General features: G+C 42.3%; 1 protein-coding gene across 1 annotated transcript in view; it reads right to left on the reverse strand.

Annotated features, from left to right (window-relative positions):
• Nucleotides 1-12,375: 12,375 nt before the first annotated feature.
• The window catches only part of trhde.1 (thyrotropin releasing hormone degrading enzyme, tandem duplicate 1), a 201,562-nt gene continuing 188,281 nt past the window's right edge, over nt 12,376-25,656 (reverse strand). Inside the window, exons 17-20 of the mRNA XM_084038494.1 lie at nt 22,845-23,012; nt 19,364-19,504; nt 19,193-19,274; nt 12,376-16,093 (exon numbers count right to left, since the gene is read on the reverse strand). Coding sequence (XP_083894620.1) covers nt 15,941-16,093; nt 19,193-19,274; nt 19,364-19,504; nt 22,845-23,012 — 544 coding nt within the window. The 3' untranslated portion in view covers nt 12,376-15,940. The remainder of the gene's footprint in view (nt 16,094-19,192; nt 19,275-19,363; nt 19,505-22,844; nt 23,013-25,656) is intronic.

Raw genomic sequence — 25,656 nt, forward strand, 5'->3', positions numbered from 1 at the left:
TCGAAAATTTGATAAGCAAGCTTAAAGAGTCACTGGGACTTTAATACAACTTCAGTCTCCAATATCAAGACCCTGAATTCAATAATGAACTATGTAATCTGACAGACACTGAAGAACTTCCAGAAAAACCAACAGTTAAAGTCTTGCCTGTCCTTGAGCTGGTACTTGTCCCACCTGATGAAGTCTTCAGTGACACAACGAGTACAGCAGATACAGAGATATGCTCACAGTCATCTCAGGAGCGACAGGAACAGTGGCCAGAATTTTTTGACATCCCAACATTTTCTGTTGATGTACAGTATAGACTTAGGCAAGCAGACCTGCTGTTAATGAGTGAGGGAACACACCTTAAAGTATCAAAAGAACTAAAACACGAGATACTTGAGAGATTGGCAGAGAGCATGTATAGCTACACAGCATACCCAACTGCTGCTCAGTTTGAAAGTGTTGCAGCAGCACTGATAAGCAAACACCCTTGTCTCCAAGAGCGAGGCTCAACCACTCGCTGTTGTGGTTGGAAAAATAGTCTAAAGCATAAAATGGCTAATTATAGAACAAAGCGCAGGCAATCAGGATGCCTTGATGTTGCAGTAAATGCCGGTAAGCGGGGAAGGCATTCAGGAGAAGGACAACCAGCTAACAAGCGCATCAAAAAGGCAAAGAAAGGTGAAATCAACTACTTGCCCAACTTTCCGGATGGATCTGATCAGGCAGCCCTGGAGGGGGCCTGCAAAGACTTGGTTGATGAAATGCAGAAGAGAACACCAAATGGAGCTCTTCTGAAACAGAAGATGGATCAGACGTTTGCTTTGACAAGAAAACAGGTAGTGGAGTCGGAACCCGCCATAAGCACGATGGTGAAACGCTGGCCTGCCCTCTTCACTGAAGATCAGGTATGTTCACTTTTCACTAAAGATCAGACATGTTCACGAAAGAGAAGATAACTAATGACTATCTTTCTATTATATAATGTGTCTAGATGTATATTTCTCTTGTCCTCTTAAAGGAAAACATTGATATTTTTAATGTGGGGCATGCTGTTTACACATTTAAACATCAACATTTCAAATCATACAAAAAGGACATTCATGGGTGTTTTTCCAGCTCTACTTTGCAGATGGCTTGCCTTGTATAGCTCAGTTGATCTAGGTTCTTAGGCTGTTTTTTTTTTTTATCTCTTTGTATTTTTCAGGTGTTTATGGAGTTCAGCAGGATTGTGGGCAAGAACCTCAAGCTGGAATTCTATGAGAGCATTGATCGGCACAGTCCTTGTCTCCTTGAGTTATTTCGTTCCAAGAGAGGGAATGTTGGAGAGTTGTTGACACAGATTTCACAACAGACCAACGTAGGTCCTTACACATGATGTGCTTGGCATTGTTCTTTACAGGTTTTGTAAACACATCATAGTGCCACTCTATTAGTTGTGTAATTCAGTTTCTTATAGACCATTAGCTTTCTTATAGATAATTATTTGATTTTCATTTTAGCTATCTAACTTGTTATTCTGTTTAATTCCCAAAAGACTACAGAGCCAACTGCGATCCGGACACAGGTACTCAGAGGGCTTCCAATCATCCTTAGGGACAACCCCACAAACTTCTTCAAAGTAGGCTTCGTAAGTAAGCTCTTGCTTTCTTTTAATTTTCACAATGACACTCTTACAGTATATTGATTAAAGTTTTTTTTCAAATGAGAAGTCTAATGTAATGATTTTGCTCTTCTGTTATTCTTTATAAAGGACTCTGATGATGATGATTCTTTCCGTGACCTTGACATCGGGATACTTCTCATTGAGCGTGAAGGTGCTGTGCTCACATCTTCCCAGCATCTCAGTCCAGCCTCGTTGAAAATCATCATTGAGGGAGAAGTCTTGATGGGAGACATTCAAGATCTGCCAAAAGCAATGTGCATTCTGTTTGGACTCACATATGCACTCCATCTGAACTATCCCAAGACTATGAAGCTCACATTTCAGTTCATCCAACAGGTATTGCTCTCGTTAGGCCACACTGACCTAAAACCGAAGCTACAGTCTTTGAAAAATCAGCTCGCAATGTAGAGAGATGTCAGCTCTACTGTAATAAGCTGTTGACTACTTTTTTTTTGCCACACCAGTGTAAAAACACTTTCTGACCAGTGGGGTAAACCTTTATTATTTTCTGTAAAACAGGCCGACAAACAGGCACACGTAAAACGCAGACACACACACACACACACACACACACAAACAACAGACACATTCAACACCCACTCACAACACAGTCCCACACAACACCCACACACAAAAAACACTGACATATACACACCTACACACATTTAAATGCTGTAGGAAGCGGGCTGAAGGATGTGACTTGTGTGAAAATTAAAATTGAGAGGAGTTGTAGCAGAAAGACATAAGACATTGATCAGTTCTTGATGAAGCAGATTCTTTTGGTTTGTAATTTCTTGTACATTTGAGCAGAGGTTTCTTGTGAATTCTGTTTTTTTTTTAAGGATTTACCACTTTAATCTCAGGGCACATCCATTTTTTTTCTTGTAAATTTGTGATGCATTCAACACCCCCACACACAACCAGCACAGACAACACCAACAACAACACAAACAGCACAGACACAGACAACACCGACACACAGACACATTCAACAACCACACACATAATTGTTTCAATGATTTGAAATGTCCTTTTTCAGATTAATCACTTTGGGCCCTAGTTTCGTAGACCAGCGCAGGGCGGCGCAGGGTGGCGCAGCCGGCACAGTGCAAGTTTCGACCCGCGCAGCCTTGCGCACCGTCAGTTTGGCAGTTTGGTAGATCGCCTGCGCCAAGATGGGTGTGGCGGCGCAGCAGGGGGAGGCGTCACAGATTCAGCTTGGCGTAGCGGAAGTTTCGTGGCAAAAAGCCTCGCCGAGACTGCGCTGAAAGCTCGCCAGCTCCGACCTGGTCTACTTTCGGCGCAAGGCGCAAGGCGTAAATAAAGTCCATTCATTCAATGCGAATCACAGCTGGCGGAGTGGAAGTTTGGCTGACGGCGCGCAGTGCGCACACGTCACCGAGACCTCACAGGCAGGTTTCCACAGTTCCAGGCACATTTAAATGCAATACATAATCACAACAAACACTATTTAATGCAACTAATTGAATCAACACGTGAATTTATATCTATATAGATTGTCCCGTCACATCTGACGTCAGATCAAAGGCGGATGGCACGCGTAACGGAAACTCAGCCTCTCGGACCAAAACATCTCCCTCTCTCTCTCCTGTTTTTTATAATATGGGCATTGTTATTATTATGATATGCGCGCACAGCGCGTGATGAGCGTGGTGGGAGCGGCGGCGCTGCTTCTGTCATCGGGTTGTCAAGTGACGGAACTTGCACTGAACCTCCCCTAACGCATTAAAGGTGAGGAGAGGAGCTCATTTGATTGGTGAAGATCTGAATCGGCTGTATTAATCCCAGTCCACGCCTCGTCTCCTCCTCGTCTCCCACTCACGCCTTCTTCTCCTCCCTCTTTCCCACTTGCGCCGGTGGGCGAGACGGGAGGTGTGCCTGCGCGAGCCTGCGCGGTGCACGAAACTTGCAAAGTCCAGGCGGACACACCCCGTCGGCGCGGCGCAGGTGCGCTGAAAGCTGACTGCGCCTGGTCTACGAAACTAGGGCCCTTTAGGTTGGATGTGTTGATGTTGACCTGATGATAAGTTTGGGATAATAAGATTGTGTTTTGCCTTTTTCCTTAAAAGCATTTAAAGGTGTTTATTTTTTTCCATCCAATTGAATTGAAACAATGTTTTCTATAATATTTTTTTTAAGAAAAGGTAATTTAATTAGAAGAAAATACAGTAATTGTAATAAATAATGAGTATCAATAACAAGTAATAATAGCTAGTTGTATTTCATAATTTTGACACACTACTAACAAATATAAATACTAAACTTCAGATGTTAATACAACTCAACATATTTAGTTTTAGCTTCTGTAAAAAGTAAGGATTCCATGTTAATAGAACTCAACATATTTAGTTTTAGCTTCTGTAAAAAGTTAGGATTCCATGTTAATACAACTCAACATATTTAGTTTTAGCTTCTGTAAAAAGTTAGGATTCCATGTTAATACAACTCAACATATTTAGTTTCAGCTTGTGTAAAAAGTTAACATTCCATGTTAGTGAAACTCAACATATTTAGTTTCAGCTGTGTAAAAAGTTAACATTCCATGTTAGTAAAACTCAACATATTTAGTTTCAGCATGTGTAAAAACTAAAGTGGTATAGGGCAACGGGTTTCCACGCGATTTGCGAGTAAAGTCAACTAATTCGGGTTAAGAGTGTGTGTGTGTGTGTGTGTGTGTGTGTGTGTGTGTGTGTGTGTGAGTGTGTGTGAGAGAGAGAGTGTGACGCTCGCTAATCCTCTGCCTTTTGTTTCTATCGGGCAGATTCTAACAACAGCATTATGTCATTTTACTATGGAAACAGACACTCCTGGACTCTTTTGGCATCATGGTTTTTGCGTAATTTGAGGTTTCTGATTCGGTCTCAGAGAATTTCCATAACTTTATGAAAGAAGCAGCAGAGATGATGAAGGATTATTTTAAAAACCAACCATAAATGACAACAACAGTTACTATCAGCAGGTTTTAGCACCATGTCATTGGTGTGGTTCTGTGGATGGAAATGTTGTTCCACAATTGAAAAAGTAAAAAGTACATTTCTGTACAGAATGAATGACATTCCCATCAGCCTCAGTTGTACTTTTGTTCCGTGTTCATTAACAAAGGTTAGCATGCAAAGATGCTCTTTTTACTGCTGCTTTTATTTAGTTACTTTTGCCCATATTGTCATTTCTATTATTGTATTAATTTATAGTTTCATCTATTGTTCTATCTGTTGTTGTTTTATTAGTGTTTGATTTTGACATTGGCGTGTTTTTGTTGCCCGTTGCTTTGTCTGACGAAACACTTTGTAAACTCTGTTATTAAAGGTGCTACATAAATTATGTTATTATTATTATTATTATTATTAGAAACATGTTAAATCTATGCCGTGTTCCCAAAAACTCGGAAATCGAAAATGGCCAACTACCTTCTGGAGAAAAGACAATGTAAACACCACTCAATGTCGGAATTCCTACTTTCCATCTTCCCCGATGAAGCTGATACATCACACAGCAATGGGAGCTAAATTAAGTTATTTACATGTTTTTAATTCAAATATAGTATCATACAATTAATCCGTTTATGATGTACATTTCTGCCAAAATATGTAGCCAATCCTATTTTGTAGCTGGTTACACAACACACGTTATCATCTCTACACGTTATTGTATTATGTGTTAAAAAGGCCCAATAAATACGGAGCTGCTGAGAGTTCAAATGTGTGTCCACAAGAATCATCACTTTGTCATGGTCAACCAAAACTGAAAGAATTCTGAACTAATAGAAATACCACAATATATGACAATAAAAAAACAGCTACAACAACCGCAATGAAAAAAAGACAGGAGTCAATTCTTCCTCATTTATTACCGATGACCTTCACTCATCTCCTTGAAGGTTGAAGGGCAAAGCTTTTACAGTTTTAATGTAAAAGCTTTGCCCTGTTTTTACTGGCAGACCACCAAAAGATGTTTATTCTACAACTTTTTAACTCCTTAAATATATATTTTTTATTATTTATATATCACCACTTTGTCCAAACTGCAGCCTCAATAATGAGCACATGAAGAGGCAACTCCACTGGTCTCTCACAGCTGAACGTTGTCTGTCTGTCTGCTCATCTGATCCGCTTCACACTCGCTGGGTGTTTTTGTTGAGGACGTAAAGAAACGCAGTGTAAAGTTTTTATTTGTAAATTATTAGTTCTACATTAGTGTGATGAAGGCATCAGACGCGCCATCAATATCTCAAACAAAAAAGTTGGATCACCAACCTGTTCAGGCAAAAGTAACACAGCAATCATGGCAAGCTTTAATGCCATAGACTCCAAGGGCCCTAGTTTCGTAGACCAGGCGCAGTCAGCTTTCAGCGCACCTGCGCCGCGCCGACGGGGTGTGTCCGCCTGGACTTTGCAAGTTTCGTGCACCGCGCAGGCTCGCGCAGGCACACCTCCCGTCTCGCCCACCGGCGCAAGTGGGAAAGAGGGAGGAGAAGAAGGCGTGAGTGGGAGACGAGGAGGAGACGAGGCGTGGACTGGGATTAATACAGCCGATTCAGATCTTCACCAATCAAATGAGCTCCTCTCCTCTCCTTTAATGCGTTAGGGGAGGTTCAGTGCAAGTTCCGTCTTTTGACAACCCGATGACAGAAGCAGCGCCGCTGCTCCCACCACGCGCATCATGCGCTGTGCGTGCATAATAATCATAATCATAATAATAACAATGCCGATATTATAAAAACCAGGAGAGAGAGAGGGAGATGTTTTGGTCTGAGAGGCTGAGTTTCCGTTACGCGTGCCATCCGCCTTTGATCTGACGTCAGATGTGACGGGACAATCTATATAGATATAAATTCACGTGTTGATTCAATTAGTTGCATTAAATAGTGTTTGTTGTGATTATGTATTGCATTTAAATGTGCCTGGAACTGTGGAAACCTGCCTGTGAGGTCTCGGTGACGTGTGCGCACTGCGCGCAGTCAGCCAAACTTCCACTCCGCCAGCTGTGATTCGCATTGAATGAATGGACTTTATTTATGCCTTGCGCCGAAAGTATACCAGGTTGGAGCTGGCGAGCTTTCAGCGCAGTCTCGGCGAGGCTTTTTGCCACGAAACTCCCGCTACGCCAAGCTGAATCTGTGACGCCTCCCCCTGCCGCGCCGCCACACCCATCTTGGCGCAGGCGATCCACCAAACTGCCAAACTGACGGTGCGCAAGGCTGCGCGGGTCGAAACTTGCATTGCGCCGGCTCCGCCACCCTGCGCCACCCTGCGCTGCGCCACGAAACTAGGGCCCTAAAGCTCTAGTGGAAACGGTGACAAATCTAAAATCATCCACCTGCTGCCTTGATGCTTTACCTACCAACTTTTTTAAGAATATTTTTGACTGCCTATCAATAGACGTATTGCAAATAGTTAATAACTCCATTCAATCAGGCAATTTCCCAAAGGCCTTCAAAACTGCAGTCATTAAACCTCTTCTAAAAAAGCGGAGCCTAGATGCCTCTATTATCAACAACTACAGACCAATTTCAAATCTACCCTTCATAAGTAAAATAATTGAGAAAGTTGTCCTCAAACAACTAAATCACTTCCTGGCTTCAACTGGCTGCCACAACAACTTCCAGTCAGGATTTCGACCTTTTCATAGCACCGAGACGGCCCTTATTAAAGTTGTAAATGACATCCGTCTTAACACAGACTCTGGCAAAACTTCAATATTAATGCTATTAGAGCTCAGTGCTGCATTTGACACTGTCGACCACTCAATACTCTTGGACAGGTTGGAAAACTGGGTGGGGCTCTCAAGCACAGTCTTAAACTGGTTCAAGTCATATCTACAAGATAGGAACTATTTTGTTTCCATTGGCGACTTTGTATCAGAACCTACCAATGTAACGTGTGGAGTCCCCCAAGGTTCAATCTTGGGGCCGACTTTATTCAACATCTACATGCTCCCACTAGGACAAATCATGCAAAATAATAACATTGACCACCATTGCTATGCCGATGACACCCAAATCTATGTAGCACTATCACCAAACGACTATCGCCCCATAGATCTTCTGTGCCAGTGCATTGAGCAAGTCAAAGACTGGATGAGCCAAAACTTCCTACAACTAAATGAGGACAAAACTGAGATAATTGTTTTTGGTGCTAAAAAAGAAAGGTTTAAAGTAATTCAACACCTTCACTCTCTGTCCCTGAAAACCTCAAACAAAGCCAGAAATCGTGGGGTTATTATGGATTCTGATTTACATTTCGACAGTCACGTTAAATCAGTAACAAAATCAGCCTACTATCACCTCAAAAATGTAGCAAGACTTAGAGGGCTCATGTCAGCTCAAGACTTAGAAAAACTTGTACATGCCTTTATTACTAGTAGGCTAGACTACTGTAATGGTCTCCTTGCAGGTCTTCCGAAAAAAACTGTCAGGCAGCTACAGCTTGTTCAGAACGCTGCTGCTAGAGTTCTTACAAAGACCAAAAAATGTGAGCACATTACACCAATTCTTAAATCCTTACATTGGCTCCCTGTGTGTCAGAGGATTGATTTCAAAATCCTCCTGCTCACATATAAATCACTACATGGTCTAGGGCCGAAGTATATCACTGATATGCTCCCACTACATAAGCCTTTTAGACCACTAAGATCTTCTGAGACCAATCTGTTAGTGATTCCCAGAGTAAACAACAATCACGGGAGAGCATCATTTAGTCACTATGCAACAAATAGCTGGAATAAACTTCCTGAAGATGTAAGACTTGCCCCAACTCTGACCACTTTTAAAACTAGACTAGACTAGACTAGCTTTCTGCTAAATCTTTTAATGTCTGCACTGTTTTTAATTATTGCAAATATGTTTTTATTCTCCTTGTCTTTCTGTAATGCATTTTTAAATTTGCCTTTATTTTCTTTTAATTCTTCTATTTTTTTTCACTTTGTTGTATGACATGTCATGATGTGAAGCACTTTGAGTCTGCCTTGTGTATGAAATGTGCTATACAAATAAAGTTGCCTTGCCTTGCCTTGCCTTGATGTGTTTTTAGAGGTTTTAATGTGACGAAGTCCCGCCCCTTCCTGGGGGTCTGCCAGAGGACAGTTAATTTTTCAAATGTTTTGATCCTGTGTTGTATTGAATTGTGTTGTAAGATGATCTTCACAAACAAATACCACTTTTAGATTTTTAATGTGTAAAAAGCTCACGTTAAGCTATAAACTGACCTCCCTCACAACGCACTGTTCAGACTTAACTCCACTTTCTCTCTCCATCACATTCATGGATATGTTGTTTTTGTTTATTTTGCTTATTGTAACTGTATTTTCCTGTTTAACTGCATGCAATTGTTTTAACTGTAAGGTGTCCTAGAATGGCGTCCATAAATATACGTAAAAATAAATTATTAAAACTTCATCATGATCAAATGACTTGAGAAACCCACAAACTGAGACTTTCTGGATTTGAAAAATCATCATTTAAATTGACAAACATCATGGGCCCTAGTTTCGTAGACCAGGCGTAGTCAGCGTGCAGCGCACCTGCGACACGCCGGCGGGGTGTGTCCGCCTGGACTTTGCAAGTTTCGTGCACCGCGCAGGCACGCCTCCCTTCTCGCCCACCCGGGTTAGGGTGGGAAAGAGGGAGGAGAAGAAGGCGTGAGTGGGAGACGAGGAGGAGACAAGGCGTGGAGTGGGATTAACACAGCCGATTCAGATCTTCACCAATCAAATGAGCTCCTCTCCTCACCTTTAATGCGCCAGGCGAGGTTCAGTGCAAGTTTCGTCACTTGACAACCCGATGACAGAAGCAGCGCCGCCGCTCCCACCACGCTCATCATGCGCTGTGTGTGCGTATAGTCATAATAATTATAATGCCGATATTATATCACTATAGAAATTGTAGGCACATTTTAGGGATGTCTATCACAAAACAGGGTCAGGGCGCACAGCAGACATAATAGCAAGCCGGCCGGGCCATTCATCATCATCATCACCGTCTTCATCATCTGCGCTCCACAGCTGCACCGGATTCCCCGTCCAACACCAGAACGGCGGGACACCGGGCCTCGCGTGCTGCTCAGACCAGCTGCAGCCCCAACTCCGGTTCCAGCTCGCGGCAAAGTTATGCGTTTCTCCACGGACAACAGGCTGCGGAGGCGCGATAACAGGCACGAGCTGCTGTATTTTTTTTTTACGTTTTTTTCAGGCATAGATGCATTTTATTAGCAGTGGATAGATATGAAAAACAGGAGAGAAAGAGGGCGATGTTTTGGTCCCAGAGGTCCAAGTTTCAGCTGTGTTAATTCAGTCAGGCTGAGTTTCTGTTATGTGTGCCATCCGCCTTTGATCTGACGTCAGATGTGACGGGACAATAGATATAAATTCACGTGTTGATTCAATAAGTTGCATTAAATAGTGTTTGTTGTCATTATTTATTGCATTTAAATGTACCTGGAACTGTGGAAACCTGCCTGTGAGGTCTTGGTGACGTGTGCGCACTGCGCGCCGGTCAGCCAAACTGCCACTCCGCCAGCTGTAATTCGCCTTACACCAAGAGTAGACCAGGTTGGAGCTGGCGGGCTTTCGGCGCAGTCTCGGCGAGGCTTTTTGCCACGAAACTTCCACTGCACCAAGCTGAATCTCTGACGCCTCCCCCTGCTGCACCGCCACACCCATCTTGCCGCAGGCGATCCACCAAACTGCCAAACTGACCGTGTGCAAGGCTGCGCTGGTCGAAACTTGCATTACGCCGGCTCCGCCACCCTGCGCTGCGCCACGAAACTAGGGCCCCATGTGTGTAAATTCTGTCACTGTTACAATTATGTCAGAAATAAGTTCCCATTGGGCCACACTTAGCCGCTTACACTGCTGAATGGCATGCTGGGTAGAGAAGCCGGAGATCCACAGGGTTTATATCTTATTAATGATTCATTTTCTCTGCAAGAGTTAATGCGATCGACTTCATGCTTGCCGGGTGTTCTGCTCCGGACTCGAGGAAGTCAAGACGTTTGGGTGAGCAGCCTCTGCACCAGTGATTTAATACTTCAGAGAAAAGTCAGTGTGTACTGTTAAACGTGCTGTTTAATATGGCTCAGTAATGGATTTAATTGATTCCAGTGTAAGTGGAGTGAAGCCGTTGCTATGCCAACCCTGGATTATACTTGTTATCAGAAAGTGAATTACAGTTTCCTCAATGCGCCTTCCTGTCCTACATCGACTGTGTGTGTGTGTGTGTGTGTGTTATAAAATGGGATTCCGCTGTACAGGCATTTGGAATAATAACAACCAACACTCTTCCTTCTCCTCCTGCTCTCCTCTTTCCTTCCATCCATCCTCTTGTCTCTTCCTTCCATTCATTTATTTCTTTTATGTCAGACTACATGAATGTGGTGAAACAAAATGTCGTTTGGGCTCTTGAACATTTTTCTTTCTTACTTTCCTCTTCCTGTCTTTTTACATTTTGCATTTTCTTTTTCTTTATTTTCTCCCTCTTCCGTTCATCTCTCGGTCTTCTTTTCCACCTCAACTCCTCTTCTTGGTTAAAATTCAACATTTTACCGAAGTAGCGACAGATTCAATTTGGTTAGCCTCGTTCCCATTCATAAAACAAAGTACCCATCTCTCTCTCTCTCTCTCTCTCGCTCTCTCTCTATCATCTGTTAAGCTCATTTCTCTCCCTGTCACTTTCCCAGAACCATAAATCTACAGAAACACACACACACACACACACACACAATGTAAACTCTCAGTGTGTTTGAACGGCGTGTGATTTTCCATGATCCTGTGGGGAAAGCGGTGGAGTCATTCATCATTGAGGGATGTCACACACGCACACACACACACACACACACACACACACACACACACACACACACACACGGAGCTCTTGGGGTTGGTGGTTTGAATCCTGCTCGTCCTCTTGTTCCTCCCTGGAGGTAAATATTGAAAACGTTCTGCCAACTGCAGTTTACCCTGATATTATTTTGGAAAAGTGGGACACCTGACATGTTTCCATGGCAACCAGTGAACATCAACAACAACTGATAAGAGAGAAAAAAATACTTAAAACTCATCACCAATTGACTCAATAATAATAATACTAGTAATAATAATAATAATAATAATAATAATAATAATAATAATAGACTTAAAATGTAGTGCACTTTTCATTCAATGAATCTCAGAGTGCTATAAAAAAAAGAAAAAGAAAAGATTTGAGAGCTCATAAACCTTTAAAGGAGAGCTCATAAATAGAATCAAAGTAATGTGTTATGGAAAGGAAAGAAAAAAGTGTCTTGTGAATCTGTGAATTGTCTGAAATACTCCATTCACTCCATATTTCCTCTCGGGAGGGTCGTGCAGTTGACTATCGCTGTCGACAGCAGCTGGCAGGCTGAGCACTGGCAGGGGAGAGCAAACACACTGCATCTTACAAAAGGAAAGATCAGACAGCAACTTTGAGCAGCGGCGTTGAAAAGAAGGGGCGACATTATCATCTGCATGCGTCCTGCCGCCATTTACAACCGAGCAAATCTGGGTTGTTCATCGTCGGAGGCTCTAGTTGCATAGCGGCTTCCTTTTTGTGGTACAGTTTAATGCAAAAATGAAAATAATTTTTTTTTATAGGCATGTGTTGAAATAATGTTCTCCATTTATATATACAGAGAACCTGCAGATAGATAGGCATGCCATCATGAATATATATGAACATAATCTCATAATCTTTGGTCAGAAAGATATAGCTCCTCTCTACTCGTCCCTTAATCTGGTGAATGGTATCGGATTGAAAGAGACTGGATCACAAGAAAGGTTAACCGTTTTAATACCGTCCAATCAGAAAACACAGGAAACCACAGCAGTGCAAACAGGAAGTAGGATTAAATGGGTCTATTCCACTTCCTGTTTATGTCAAATTTTGATCCAGACTCATCATCATCACCATCCCCATTATGATCATAATCATAATCACAAATGCCATCCTCATCTCCCTTCAACATCGGTGAATCACATTTTAATGTTAAATATCATAGCTGTATGTTTTACAGTGTTTATTGTACATGTGTGAACAATAAAGGTTCAAAATGCACTGGGTAATTATAATTATACTAATTAGCATCGTTCACATCATCAACAATTATCATTACTGACTCAACCGCCATCATTAGCTCCATCATCGTCCTCAGTCCTGATCATAATCATAATAATTTGAATTATTAGAATTTCAATCATCATGACTGGCACAGAAGTCATTATCCCCACCTTCATCATCATCATCATCATCATCATCATCATCATCACACACACAAATGCGCACACACACATTCACACACACATCACTGGACACAGTGTATAGAAGCAGGCAGGCCCGTTAATTCATATATGGCTCAATTATCAACATCAAAGCCGGATCTAACAAAAGTGGAACGACTTCAAAAAGTCTGCTGAACAGAACGGAAGGTTCAACACACCAGACTTTCTGAAAGTTCATTAGGATTTTATTAATGTTAAGTCCTTTTCCAAAAGTCTTTAAAAGTCACCATCTCTACAGATTCATCTGGACTTTGGAGTTGGTCTCGGTTTCCAAGGAGAAAGCAAACACCCGCAATCTGGAAAATCCGTCACATCGTAGAATCCACAGCAATGTGGAGCCCATTTCACTATACAATCCATACTGGAGAGTTCCTCAAACATTCTGTCGGACCGTGTTGTATTTCACACCACACTGAAGACTCCGGCATCCACATCAGTCGGTCCGGCTGTAAATATTTCACTGTCGTCGGTCCGTTACACTGCAGACGTCCGGCTGTTTTCCCATCTCGTCACAACATGTTATTATAGAATGTGTCACGTTAGAAACAATGTTGTCCATTGAAGAATCCAGAGATCCAAACTTCAAAGCCTTGAAAGATCTCTCTGGTTATGAATTTCAATAATCCACCAGTCAAATTTACAACCCTGCTGACTTTTAACGTTCATTAAACCAATCAAATCCATCATGCTGCAGAATCTGAAGTAATTTTTTTTTAAATCCCATCATCACGTCCGATCTGTCACACAAATTGTAAATGTCCACGTTGTCTGTCACGTCACCATATAAACAGCAACAATTGAAAATCACTATCTGCATTTTAAGACACTCAATATAAACCAGATAGTTTCAATTGTCTAGAATGCCATTTTTCCTTTTCCCAATTTTGACAATCTGCACTTTGAGTCCACTCATATATTTGTCAGTGGGGAGGAACAAATATTGATGGAAAGATTACCACTGAATAGAAATTATTTTAATGTTTGTTGTTTCTGTGCAGCAGCTGATGTGCTTCATCCAACAATGTTATGGTTTGTGCTTTTATCACACCAATTACATTTAATTTGGTCAAAGCTTCAATCTCTACAGTTTATAATCCCCAACTCTTTATTTTTCCACAACAATTATTGTCTGTACTTTCTAATCCATCCATCACATTCTTTACTCAATTAGTCCCTCTTCGGAGTTACTGTCAGTTTTAATGGGGTAAAAAAAAAATTGAAATTCACAGATGGCAGAAAAGACACAGACTGGACTGAAAAATGAAAACTGGAGCTTTGGTTAAGTGTTGTGATGGTTGTCGAATTTCGAAATATTTTCATGCCACTATGCTTTTTATGTCAGAATGATTCTGTGTTGGTTTCTTTTCACAATCTTTTTTTAAATGTTTTCCAGCTGGTGGTTAAAACAAAACAGACCAAGATATCACTACGGCCGAGAGCAACACTTTGAAGTTATCACAAGCTTTTTATATTCAAACCACATTTCTGAAGCAAGGCCCCAACAAAGCCCCCCAACCAGGCTGATATTTTGTTCCGCAAAGTTTTTGATCCGCAATAAAACAAAGCTGATCTTAAATTTCAAGCTGAAGCAGTTTGAATGTTGAGGGAGGGTTAATCAGTCTGAATGAGTCCTCTGAGTGCTGCGATCAGAGGACATACAGTCCATGTTTTGTTAATTACATCTCTGTTCAATGATCGACACGCAGCTGACTGTTGGGTAATCTGCCTTTTAATGCCAGCTGGTTTAATGTAGTGAGCAGTGGCAGGTCTGATTTAAATATTTGGTCTCTGGTTAAAGAGGAATCTGGACAGGAGCCAAAAGGGCTGAAAACACAAGCTTCAATGTCAGCCAATCAAAAAGCATTAAATGACAGATGTGTATATCATCGTGTTCGGGACTTTATTTGTTCCTTTAACAAATATACCTTGGTCTGGCTGATTTTCCTTTGTGCATGGGCATTTCACAGGGGTTATGTTTCATTGTCGGGTACAAAAACCATAATGTAGATTGTTAAGTTATTGGTCACATCATCAGTTTTATTAGGTAACGGTATCTTGTATCTTGTTGTTGGCTATTATTCATCTGACAGTAAATTCTTCTATCTCACTCCTAACTCATCAAATACCGATGCTTGATCAGCGGCCCCCAGTGTCTCATACCAATGCATGGAGGCAAACATTTTTATGAGGGCCCGGACTTTCAACTGACTCCAACAGAAACCCGTTCATAGCATTAATAGACATCAGAACTACTGACGTATGGTTGGATTCAAACAAACACAGGACTTTACCCCATCAAACCAAGTCAACAGTGACTTATTTTAACTTAATTTTATCACATGACTTGCATACTAAAGTAATGTTACTTACATAAAACAAACATGTTCATGCAGCAAATATATAAGAAATAATATATAACAATATGAAAACTTCAACACAAACCATGGTCTTTTCCCAAGCTTAAACGAGAAGTTTTGTAGTGTAAGTAAACCTAAAAACTAAGTAACCGTAGGTTGAAAGTCTATTTTTAAAAGAGAGAATGTATGCGTGTAACAAGCGGAAACTATACCAATGTGAACACTGGGTGTTTATTTTGACAAAACACTAAGCATGTATTAAACAGAAACTAACCCACCATCCCTGACGTGTCCCAAACTGATGTGGAGTGTCATTGTAAGGCCACTGACCAAGTGTTGGTAGAGTTAGGAGTGAGAATGTGTTTCCATAGCAGTCTTGATTAGGCAATTGCTAGCTAGCAATAACTTAATCATAACTTAATCAGTAAGTTTAGAAACGCACTTCATAAAAAGCAAAAAGAAACCAGTATAGAAACCAGCTGAGTGACCAGTCAAGTCAGTCTCTTTCTTCATTCAGTTGTATTTTTTCATTCTATCTCACTGCATCTGTTAGCTAGCAGTGTGTTAGCATTAAGTTAGCAGTCAGTTTGCAGTTGTTTCACTCAAGTTAGCCGGTGCAGCGTTAGCCGAGGATGGGGCTCGGAGGTTTGCGCAGCCACTGAAAGAACTGCCGCCGGTGGAGGCGGTGCCAGCGCACGTTGCCCTCGACGATCTCCAGCGCACGTGGCATCGCAGGCCCTGCCCCCACGCCACTGGACTGGATGAACTCCTTTAACTGATCAGAGGAAAGGTTGGGGGGAAAGGAAAAGATGGGGATTATGGAGGAGAAAGAGTTGAGCAGAAAGGAAAAGTACAAATAGGAAGATAAAATATGAGGGAGGAAGGAAGGAAGGAAAAGCAGATAATAGAAAAGTTATTAGAGTATTAGAAATCCTTCTGTGAAAAAAGACAGAAAGGAAGACGTTAAACCTCTGTGATGCATCAAATTGCGTCTAACATGTAGTGTAAACTCAGCATTAGATAGTTGTAGTCACCAATACTGCATCTAAAACACAGGCTGTATTTAAGAAGTGGACATAGCCAGCATGATGCCACCCATTGGTTTGTGAACTATGGTGTTGAAGCCTTGAGTTTTGGCCATCTCCATCTTGGTTATTAGTGGTCCACATCTTGGTTTTCTAGCAATTAAAAGTGAAATTAGTGGGTGGAGCTAAGCAGCTGAATAAGACATTTTTAGACAACCATACCAGGTCCCAAATGGGGTACTAACTTGTCAATCAGGCAGTAGCCCCGTCCTTAAGCATCCCCTGCTTTCTGCTCTGTTGGACTCTAAATGGACCATTTACAAAATGAACATCATGCTGGATTGAAGAAGACTTGAAACTAGAGATTGAGACCATAAACTCATGTTTACAATGTTTACTGAGATAATACATCAAGAGAGAATTAGGGTCGTTTTATCACAGATTCCATGCAATCAGAATTATTTTTGCAACCGGACGAGTCGTCCCAGATGGTGAGTAGAGGGAATACAAGTTTAAAGCACTTCTGCATTGGCATCACTGTTCAGAACCGGAGGTTGCAGCCTAAGGTATGAATGTTAATTTTGTCCTACTGGTGGCGCTAGTGCCACAGAAGTTTGCCACAAAGTTAGATGCAAGTTTTTGTTTTAATATATCACCCTTGGCTCCGCTACTTCCATCCACTTCTAGTGGGAGAGGACAGGTAAGTCAAGTGATGAAATGTAATAGGAAACAAAGGGTCAACAAAACATGACGGCCTTCACCCAGGAGAGCAGAGTTTGTGTCCTGTGTGAAACCAAAAGACAACACGAGTTCTTATAAGGAACTTTGTTACTATGCCCATATGTAACCATGCCATATACTACGTCACATGTGTAAGAAGCGCACCTAAATTCCCAGAAATGTTTTTTTCCCTAAACCTAGACACGTACTATTGGCTATATAGTATATGTTATCCTTGCCCAAATCATCAGCCAGCCAATGGTTTGAAAACTAAAAGTGTCTTGTTTTATTACCTTTTCTTTTAGCAGCAGTTAAACAGAAATATTCCAGCGAGAAAACATGAACTATCAAAGCGAGACTTTTAAAAATGAGTTTGATAATTAAAAGGAAGACTTTGTTTTAAAGGTACATAATGAGAGGTAAAATGTCCAGTGTCCAGAAAGTGGAGGTGTCATAGTGAAACTATTTAAAAAGAAGTTAATTAACTTGATTTTTTCCACCATGAAAAGTGAGGTATTAGACATTCACTTCTTTTTTTCAAAAGAGAAACTTGGTGATTCCAGAAGTTCAGGGCCGAAGAGGAAACTTGGTGTTGTTCAGAGTTTGACAGATTCACTGGAGCGCAGGAGGAAATCCATCCCTCCAACTTACTTTAACAAAGTTCATATTGTTAACTTCTCTGCTCCATTTTATTTCCACTTCTCTTTCTCTTCCATGTTTCTCTTCTTGCCCTCTTCTTCTCTGTCCTACAATTTTACTTTCTACCCTTTTCATTTAATTCACCCTAACACACATTTTCTTTTTAAATCTGGTACATTCTTCTTATTATTTGAGGCATTTAAAAAAAAAAACAGTTGTGGTGATTTCTGTTCAGATTCTTCAAGGACACTACGGACAACATGGCGAGGTGTTTGTTACCATGCCAACAGGAGGATAGAGATCTCAATCAAAACTGTGTCATTACGGGAAAATAAAACAAAGAGACAGATTTTTATTCAGAAACGGCCGCAACCCTAAAAATGTGAGGTTGTGAAAATAAGGAATCCTACTTTTAGTTTTTGGGAAATCATCTTGGGAGTTTTGGAAAAAAAGTTGAATATTCACCAGAAGACTTTGAATACTCAAATATTCTTGCAGTTGCCATTTCTAAAAAGCCTCCATACTGCTAGACAGAAAACATGCTAATGTCAGCCCTGCTCCACTGTTAACGGATGCCTTACTACTGACTGACTGTCTGGTTCTTGGTCAAGCTCAGTTCTTTTGCATGGCAAACTCAAGGAGTTCATCTTCCATTTGAGAACCATAGAGGTCCACGTTACTCCTGGGAACCTAATTTTGTAGTATAATTGTTGAGGTATATGACAGAATGATAATGATAAAGACTCCACAGCCAAAATTGGGGAAAGTGGCGTCTCTCTCGTTCGGTACCAGGATGTAACGTTACTATAACAACAGGTCTCTCTGTGTGTTGGATACCAGGATGTAATGTTACTATAACAACAGGTCTCTCTGTGTGTTGGATAACAGGATGTAACGTTACTATAGCAACAGGTCTCTCTGTACAGGATGTAACGTTACTATAACAACAGGTCTCCTCCTTCTTTCTCTTCCTGGCTGATAAAAAGAGTCGCTAAAAACACATCAGCTAAGAAAACATTACATTAGGGATGGAACGTAGCTAAGTTAGCTAGCTAGCTAGCAAGACAAGCTATCAGCCGTGTTGGTGACGAGAGACACAAAACTAAATGATATGACAGCAAACTGCATTTTGAAACTTTCTAGACTTGAAAATTATCTTTTAAGACTACCGTACATTTTTTCCCCAAAAAATAAGGTCCAGATGGGAGGGGCGGGACTTAGTCTCTATACTGACAGGTGTGTGCCTTTCTAACTCATATCCAAAGGACAGACTCCAATCAAAACATCAAAAAGAAGATCAAGACGGCATTATGTCAATGTGATATTCCAGTTTCTTTCCTTTTAAATAAATGTGCTAAAACCCTGTGTGTTATGGGGTGTTGAGTGTAGATTAATGATGATAATTCTTCATCTCATCATTTTACCTGTGAAGAGAAGAATAAGCACCAATTTACCTGTAAATCTGAGCTCAGGAACATGTGTGTTTTTACCTCGTTGAGTTCCCGATCCGTGTTCAGGAACTCTGTTACTCCACTGATGAGCTTCGAATTCATGAACAACGCTTCACCATAACTGAACAGAGAGAGCAAGAGAGACGGTTAGTAAGTACAACAAGTATTTTACGTAGAAATACTCCCACGTGGAGCGACCAACGGACTCACCGCGCGTTGAGGATGTCCCACTTTTCTCTGAAGTATTTCCAGGCGAGGTTTCGACCCTGCGGGTTTCTGCCCACGTGGATGATGACGTCGATCACGTCCTGCTCTGGGACCAGGTCAGAGGTCAGGGACAGGTTCAGTAACCTGGGAGACAAAGAGACACATCCAGGTTCTGTCAAAGAACATGTACTGATAAGAATCTCAAACTTGTTCATGTCAGGGACCAGAAGTTGTTTAAGATAGAACTTAATTAATCCTAAAGACAATTCTTGTGCCAGAGATTGTATAGAGCAAGAAAATATATATTATATTTTATATATATATATATATATATATAAATATAGAAAATAATACTACACATGGGGGCCCTAGTTTCGTGGCGCAGCGCAGGGTGGTGGAGCCAGTGCAATGCAAGTTTCGACCAGCGCCGCCTTGCGCACGGTCAGTTTGGTGGATCGCCTGCGCCAAGATGGGTGTGGCGGCGCAGCAGGGGGAGGCATCACAGATTCAGCTTGGCGCAGCGGAAGTTTAGTGGCAAAAAGCCTCGCCGTGACTGCGCCGAAAGCCCGCCAGCTCCAACCTGGTCTATTCTTGGTGTAAGGCGAATTACAGCTGGCGGAGTGGCAGTTTGGCTGACTGGCGCGCAGTGCGCACACGTCATCAAGACCTCACAGGCAGGTTTCCACAGTTCCAGGCACATTTAAATGCAATAAATAATCACAACAAACACTATTTAATGCAACTAATTGAATCAACACGTGAATTTATATCTATATAAATTGTCCCGTCACATCTGACGTCAGATCAAAGGCGGATGGCACGCGTAACAGAAACTCAGCCTCTCGGACCAAAACATCTCCCTCTCTCTCTCCTGTTTTTCATATCAATCCACTGCTAATAAAATGTGTCTATGCCTGAAAAAATCTTTAAAAAAAAAATACAGCAGCTTGTGCCTGTCTCGCGCCTCGGCAGCCTGTTGTCCGTGGAAACGCACAACTTTGCCACGAGCTGGAACCGGAGTTGGGGCTGCAGCTGGCTCTGAGTGGCACGCGAGGTCCCGGTGTCCCGCCGTTCTGGTGTTGGACGGGGAAGCGCAGATGATGAAGACAGTGATGATGAAGATGAATGGCCCGGACGGCTCGTCTATTATGTCTACTGCTGTGCGCCCTGACCCTGCTTTGTGATAGACATCCCTAAAATGTGCCTACAATTTCTATAGTGATATAATATCGGCATTATAATTATTATTACTATACGCACACACAGTGCGTGATGCGCATGGTGGAAGGCGGCGCTGCTTCTGTCATTGGGTTGTCAAGTGGGGGAACTTGCACTGAACCTCGCCTGGCGCATTAAAGGTGAGGAGAGGAGCTCATTTGATTGGTGAAGATCTGAATCGGCTGTGTTAATCCCAGTCCACGCCTTGTCTCCTCCTCATCTCCCACTCACGCCTTCTTCTCCTCTCTCTTTCCCACTTGTGCAGGTGGGAGTGACGGGAGGAGTGCCTGCGCGGTGCACGAAACTTGCAAAGTCCAGGCGGACACACCACGTTGGCGTGGCGCAGGTGCGCTGCGCGCCGACTGCGCCTGGTCTACGAAACTAGGGCCAATGAAATTGATGTTGATTATATCGTTTTCAATGTAGGATGTTTCAGCTGGAGAAGGGGGAGGAGTTAAACAATATTGTATTATATTATATTGTATTATTATTATAGAGCTTATTTTTTGGTCCCAAATAGCATCTCCATAATATAAATATATTCAGTCTGAACCAATCTAAAGAAACAGAAACCTCTCCACTGTAGATTGTAACCATGCATCTCTCCTCAGCACAGCGCTACAGTAATCTGATTACTCAGTTTGTCAGAGATTTAGGGGATTTACAGAAACATAGTTTATAAAGTGTTGTTTTTTTTCAAAACATGAGACTGAGACGGCGAGATGGATGAGTTTCACAATAAAACTGATGTTCACTCATCCACCATGTTCAGAGTTACCTTCATCATTGTGTGTGTGTGTGTGTGTGTGTGTATTGGTTGCAGCTGCTGTCTTTTCATTAAACCACCAAATCAATTTTCTCTCTCTCTTCCCACAATCCCTCTGTGCTGAAACTATTTCCTGTGTGACCAATCAGGGTGTTTTTTGTGTTCTGTTCATGTCTGTGTGTGTGTGTGTGTAGATAGCTGCTATCTGAGAATGCAGTACTACCTCTCTGATTGCAGAACAGTTTACTGTGGCTGGAAAATCAATACCTGACACACACACACACACACACACACCTATACACACATACACACACAAACGCCGATCTGTACAGTTTCGAGAGTGTGTAAGATCCATTGTCGCTATTTTACTCAACATGATATAGTGACAGTTAGCTCCTGATAAAGTACTCTGCTGTACACACACTCACACACACACACACACACACACACACACACACACACACACACACACACACACACACACACACACACCATTAAAGTCCCCTTTGTGTTATTATCAGGTGGAACAAGTTTTGAAGTCCAAGGTTATATCTCATGTGAAAATACTCTAAAATATCTATATTATATTCACTTGAAAACATCTCTTTCAAACAACTGGATTTATTAAAAGTTTCTCGCAAAAAAATCAATTTACAAGATTACATTTTAACACATTATGAAAATAATTTTTGCCCATGGTATTTGTTACTGTATAGAGCCTGGGCTCATCATAATGTAACTCTATCAGGAATGAGCTCCTCACCAGCAGCTCATGACGAGTTTAAGACAGATGTTCTGTTCATAATGCGGATTGGCTTCTACAAAGCGTTGACGCCAACCTTCAGCTCCGAAAACAATTGGTGACTGATCGGCGAGGCATCGCTAACGGAAAGTCTAGAGGGTTAAAACACAACGGCAGAGGGCAAAGTGAACCCAAAGCACTTTGTGTTCACAATTAACAGGTTAAGCAAACTACAATGTGGACTTGAAGCAGACTACATCCCTCCCAAAGAGGTCTGATTTGTTCACATAGGTGACGAATGAGAATGTGTCAAAACACCCTTAAACTTACTTCCATGAAGTTCCCCTGCAGCTCTAATGAGTGTTTTAGTATCAACTTATCTTTATATGTTAAATGATTTTTCTGCAACATGTGACATTTCAGCCTCACATCTCTCATTAATCTTGTTTCCAGCAGCAGCAGCCGTTTCTGTGAAACAATCCACCTAGTTAGAGACTAGCTGGTGAAGAAAGAGGAACATAACAATGTCAGAGGGTTGATCTTCTAATCCTCCATGTAAAAAACAACACAAACCTGAGAAAATATCGATCAAATCAGTTATTCTTTCGACGGCGCTTAAAAGAAACCCAGAGGGGGAGCTTTGACTTCTGACTCAATTTTGGGGTCAATAATATTGATTAATAAAGCTTTCAAAGCAATGTAAAAGCGTATTTTTTTCTCTTCGTGGATGACCAAAGAAAAAACACTATCTGTTGTACCTGTTGAGAAGGAAGGTGTTGTCCGAGCAGGTCAGAGCCTCCAGCAGGATTTTCTTCTCTGAAACAGCATTGGTGGAGTGAAACTTCATCCAGATGAACTCCCACACATCCTCATCCATCAGACTGACCCCGGTGCAGTAAACTATGTCTCTGATGTTGGGAGGAATCCTACAAAGACACAGCATCTAGACATCAGTCGATCTGACACAATGTAAGGATATCTCAATTTAATTTGATAAATTTGCCTGAGAGTGCTTCACAATCTGTACAACATCCTCTGTCTCCGGAACATTGCAGCATAAAAGTATAAACTTCTTGAAAAAAAAAATACCCCCGGAACTTTTTAAAATATAGACAACAGTAGAAGTGACCATATAAGGGAACAAAGCATAGAAGACAGTACATAATAACATACACAATAATACAATATATTGCCGATTCAGTAGATTCAGCTTCCCCAAATGCCTGTCAAAAGAGGTATGTCTTAATCTGACTTTTAAAAGAGTTTACAGAATCAGCAGACCTTAGGGGTGCAGTCAGAGCGTTTAGGTGCAATGGCTTCGACCGCTCAATCACGGGTCTAAAGCGGGAGCATGGGATGGACAGGAAATGTAATGTGTTTGACCTGAGAGTGCAAGCAGATGAATAAGGGTAAAGTAGATCAGCCACATATGCAGGTGTCTGACCGTCTAATGCTCTGAAAGTGAGAGTGAGAATTTTGAAGTGGACCCTATATGCTACAGGGAGCCAGTGATGAGGGTTATGTGAGACCGTCTATTTGACCTCGAGAGTAGTCTGACGGCAGCACGTAAACTACTCAGAGTAGATAACAGTGTCTTAAAGTATTAGATTGCAGAGGAGATAAGGGGATGTATGAACATCTCTTGTTCAGCAGTTGGTACAACAGATCTCTGTTCACTTATTTCTTAAGTGGAAAAAACAAGATCTAGATAGCTGCTTAACATGAATGTCAGACGACAACGATTTATCAAATATTATCCCTAAATTCCACAGGTTGGAGTGGACAGCAGAGTAAAAGTGCTCAATCCCTTGCATGATCATTAGGGCAATCTATTCTGGAGCAATAACCAGAACTCCCCTCTCGTCTGCATTGAGTGGTAAAAAATTGTTTGCTGTTTGCATTCCCCAATAACATTGAGAATGTCCAGGAGCCTAGATAGGTTTGAATGAGAAAAGGAGTTGGATATCATCCACATTATGAACAATAAGCAACACAAGGGTAACAAATACAAATAGAAGATCAGTGGCCCCAGAACTGAGCCCTGCGGAACACCACAAGACAGTGGAGAGGAATCAGACACATAATCACAGATAGAGATGGTGAAACTTCTATCAGTGAGATTAGATGAAAACCAATTTTACGCAATGCCATATAAATCCACCTTGTCTTGTGGCCTCTTGACCAAAATACGATGGTCTATAGTGCTGAACGCAGAACTGAAGTCGAGATGCACTAAGACAAAACAATCACCTACATCAGAGCACAGTATGGTATCATTAGACATCCTCAGAAGAGTGGTTTCAGTAGAACTGACTGGTACTTATCATTAATATTGTGCCTCTGCAATGAAGCAGTGAGTTGGTTAGCCACAACCTTCTCTAATGCGGCGTTCACACCGGACGCGATAGACGCGAATACAATCGCTTGAGACGCTTGTATCGCGCCGCTTGATCATTTTGGACTATTTGTGTCATTCGCTTCATTCGCGCATGACGCTCATTTTTGAACCGGTGCCGCTCTAGCGGGGGAAACGAGGGCAGTGCCGGCGGGGGGCCGGCGGGTCACGTCGGCGGACTCTCCTCCTCCGCCTCGGGGTACCCGATGCCAGAGTCCGTGAGCCTCCTCCGGGAGCCATGTCCCTCGCACCTCTCCCCAGGGAGAGTCGGGGCCACATTCGACTACGACCTTAGATCAGACGAGACAACCCGCTGAATTTAAGCATATTACTAAGCGGAGGAAAATAAACTAACCAGGATTCCCTCAGTAGCGGCGAGGGAAGAGTTCAGCGCCGAATGTGGCGTACGGAAGACCGCTTGCCCGGTGTTGCTCGGGGGCCTGAGTCCTTCTGATTGAGGCTCAGCCCGTGGACGGTGTGCGGCCGGTAACGGCCCCCGTCGTGCCGGGGTCCGGTCTTCTCGGAGTTGGGTTGTTTGGGAACGCAGCCCGTCCATCTCAGCTGCGGAGCGCCTGTCCATCTGTCTGTCGGCTTGAACTCGACGGTGATTGGATGTCGCGGCGCGATGCCGCCTGAAAAGTTCGATATTTTCAACTTTATTCGCGTCGCTTCAGACGCTCCAGACGCTTCAGATGCGCCAGACGCTTCATTCGCGCCAGACACTTCATTCGCGGCGCGTCTCATCGTGGGAGGCGTTCCATTCGCACCGCCGCCACCTGAATCGCGTGTCATCGCGCCATTTACATTGATTTTCAATGTAGAGTTGCCGTTCAATTCGTGTCTATCACTTCCGGTGTGAACGCCCCTAAGACTTTGGCAGAAAAGGAAGTATAGATAAAGGCCTAGATAAAGTTCATGGCCAAAGCAGGATCTACTCATTCGAGTTGGCCATATTAAGTAGCCCGACTTCATTTACCGATGCGAGTCGGGCAGTCGGTGCGGTGTGGACCCGCCTTTACAGAGCCGGAGGCCGAGGATCTGGTCTTGGGCTTCCATCGTGCTTATGGTATGCCACAGTGTTTGGGAGCGGTAGACGGCATCCACATAGAAATAAAGCAGCCATCAACCAACTCCATGGACTACATCAACAGGAAAGGCAAGCATTCCCTTAATGT

The sequence above is a fragment of the Eutrigla gurnardus genome, assembly GCF_963514095.1.
Source record: "Eutrigla gurnardus genome assembly, chromosome: 21".
Classification (NCBI taxonomy): domain Eukaryota; kingdom Metazoa; phylum Chordata; class Actinopteri; order Perciformes; family Triglidae; genus Eutrigla; species Eutrigla gurnardus.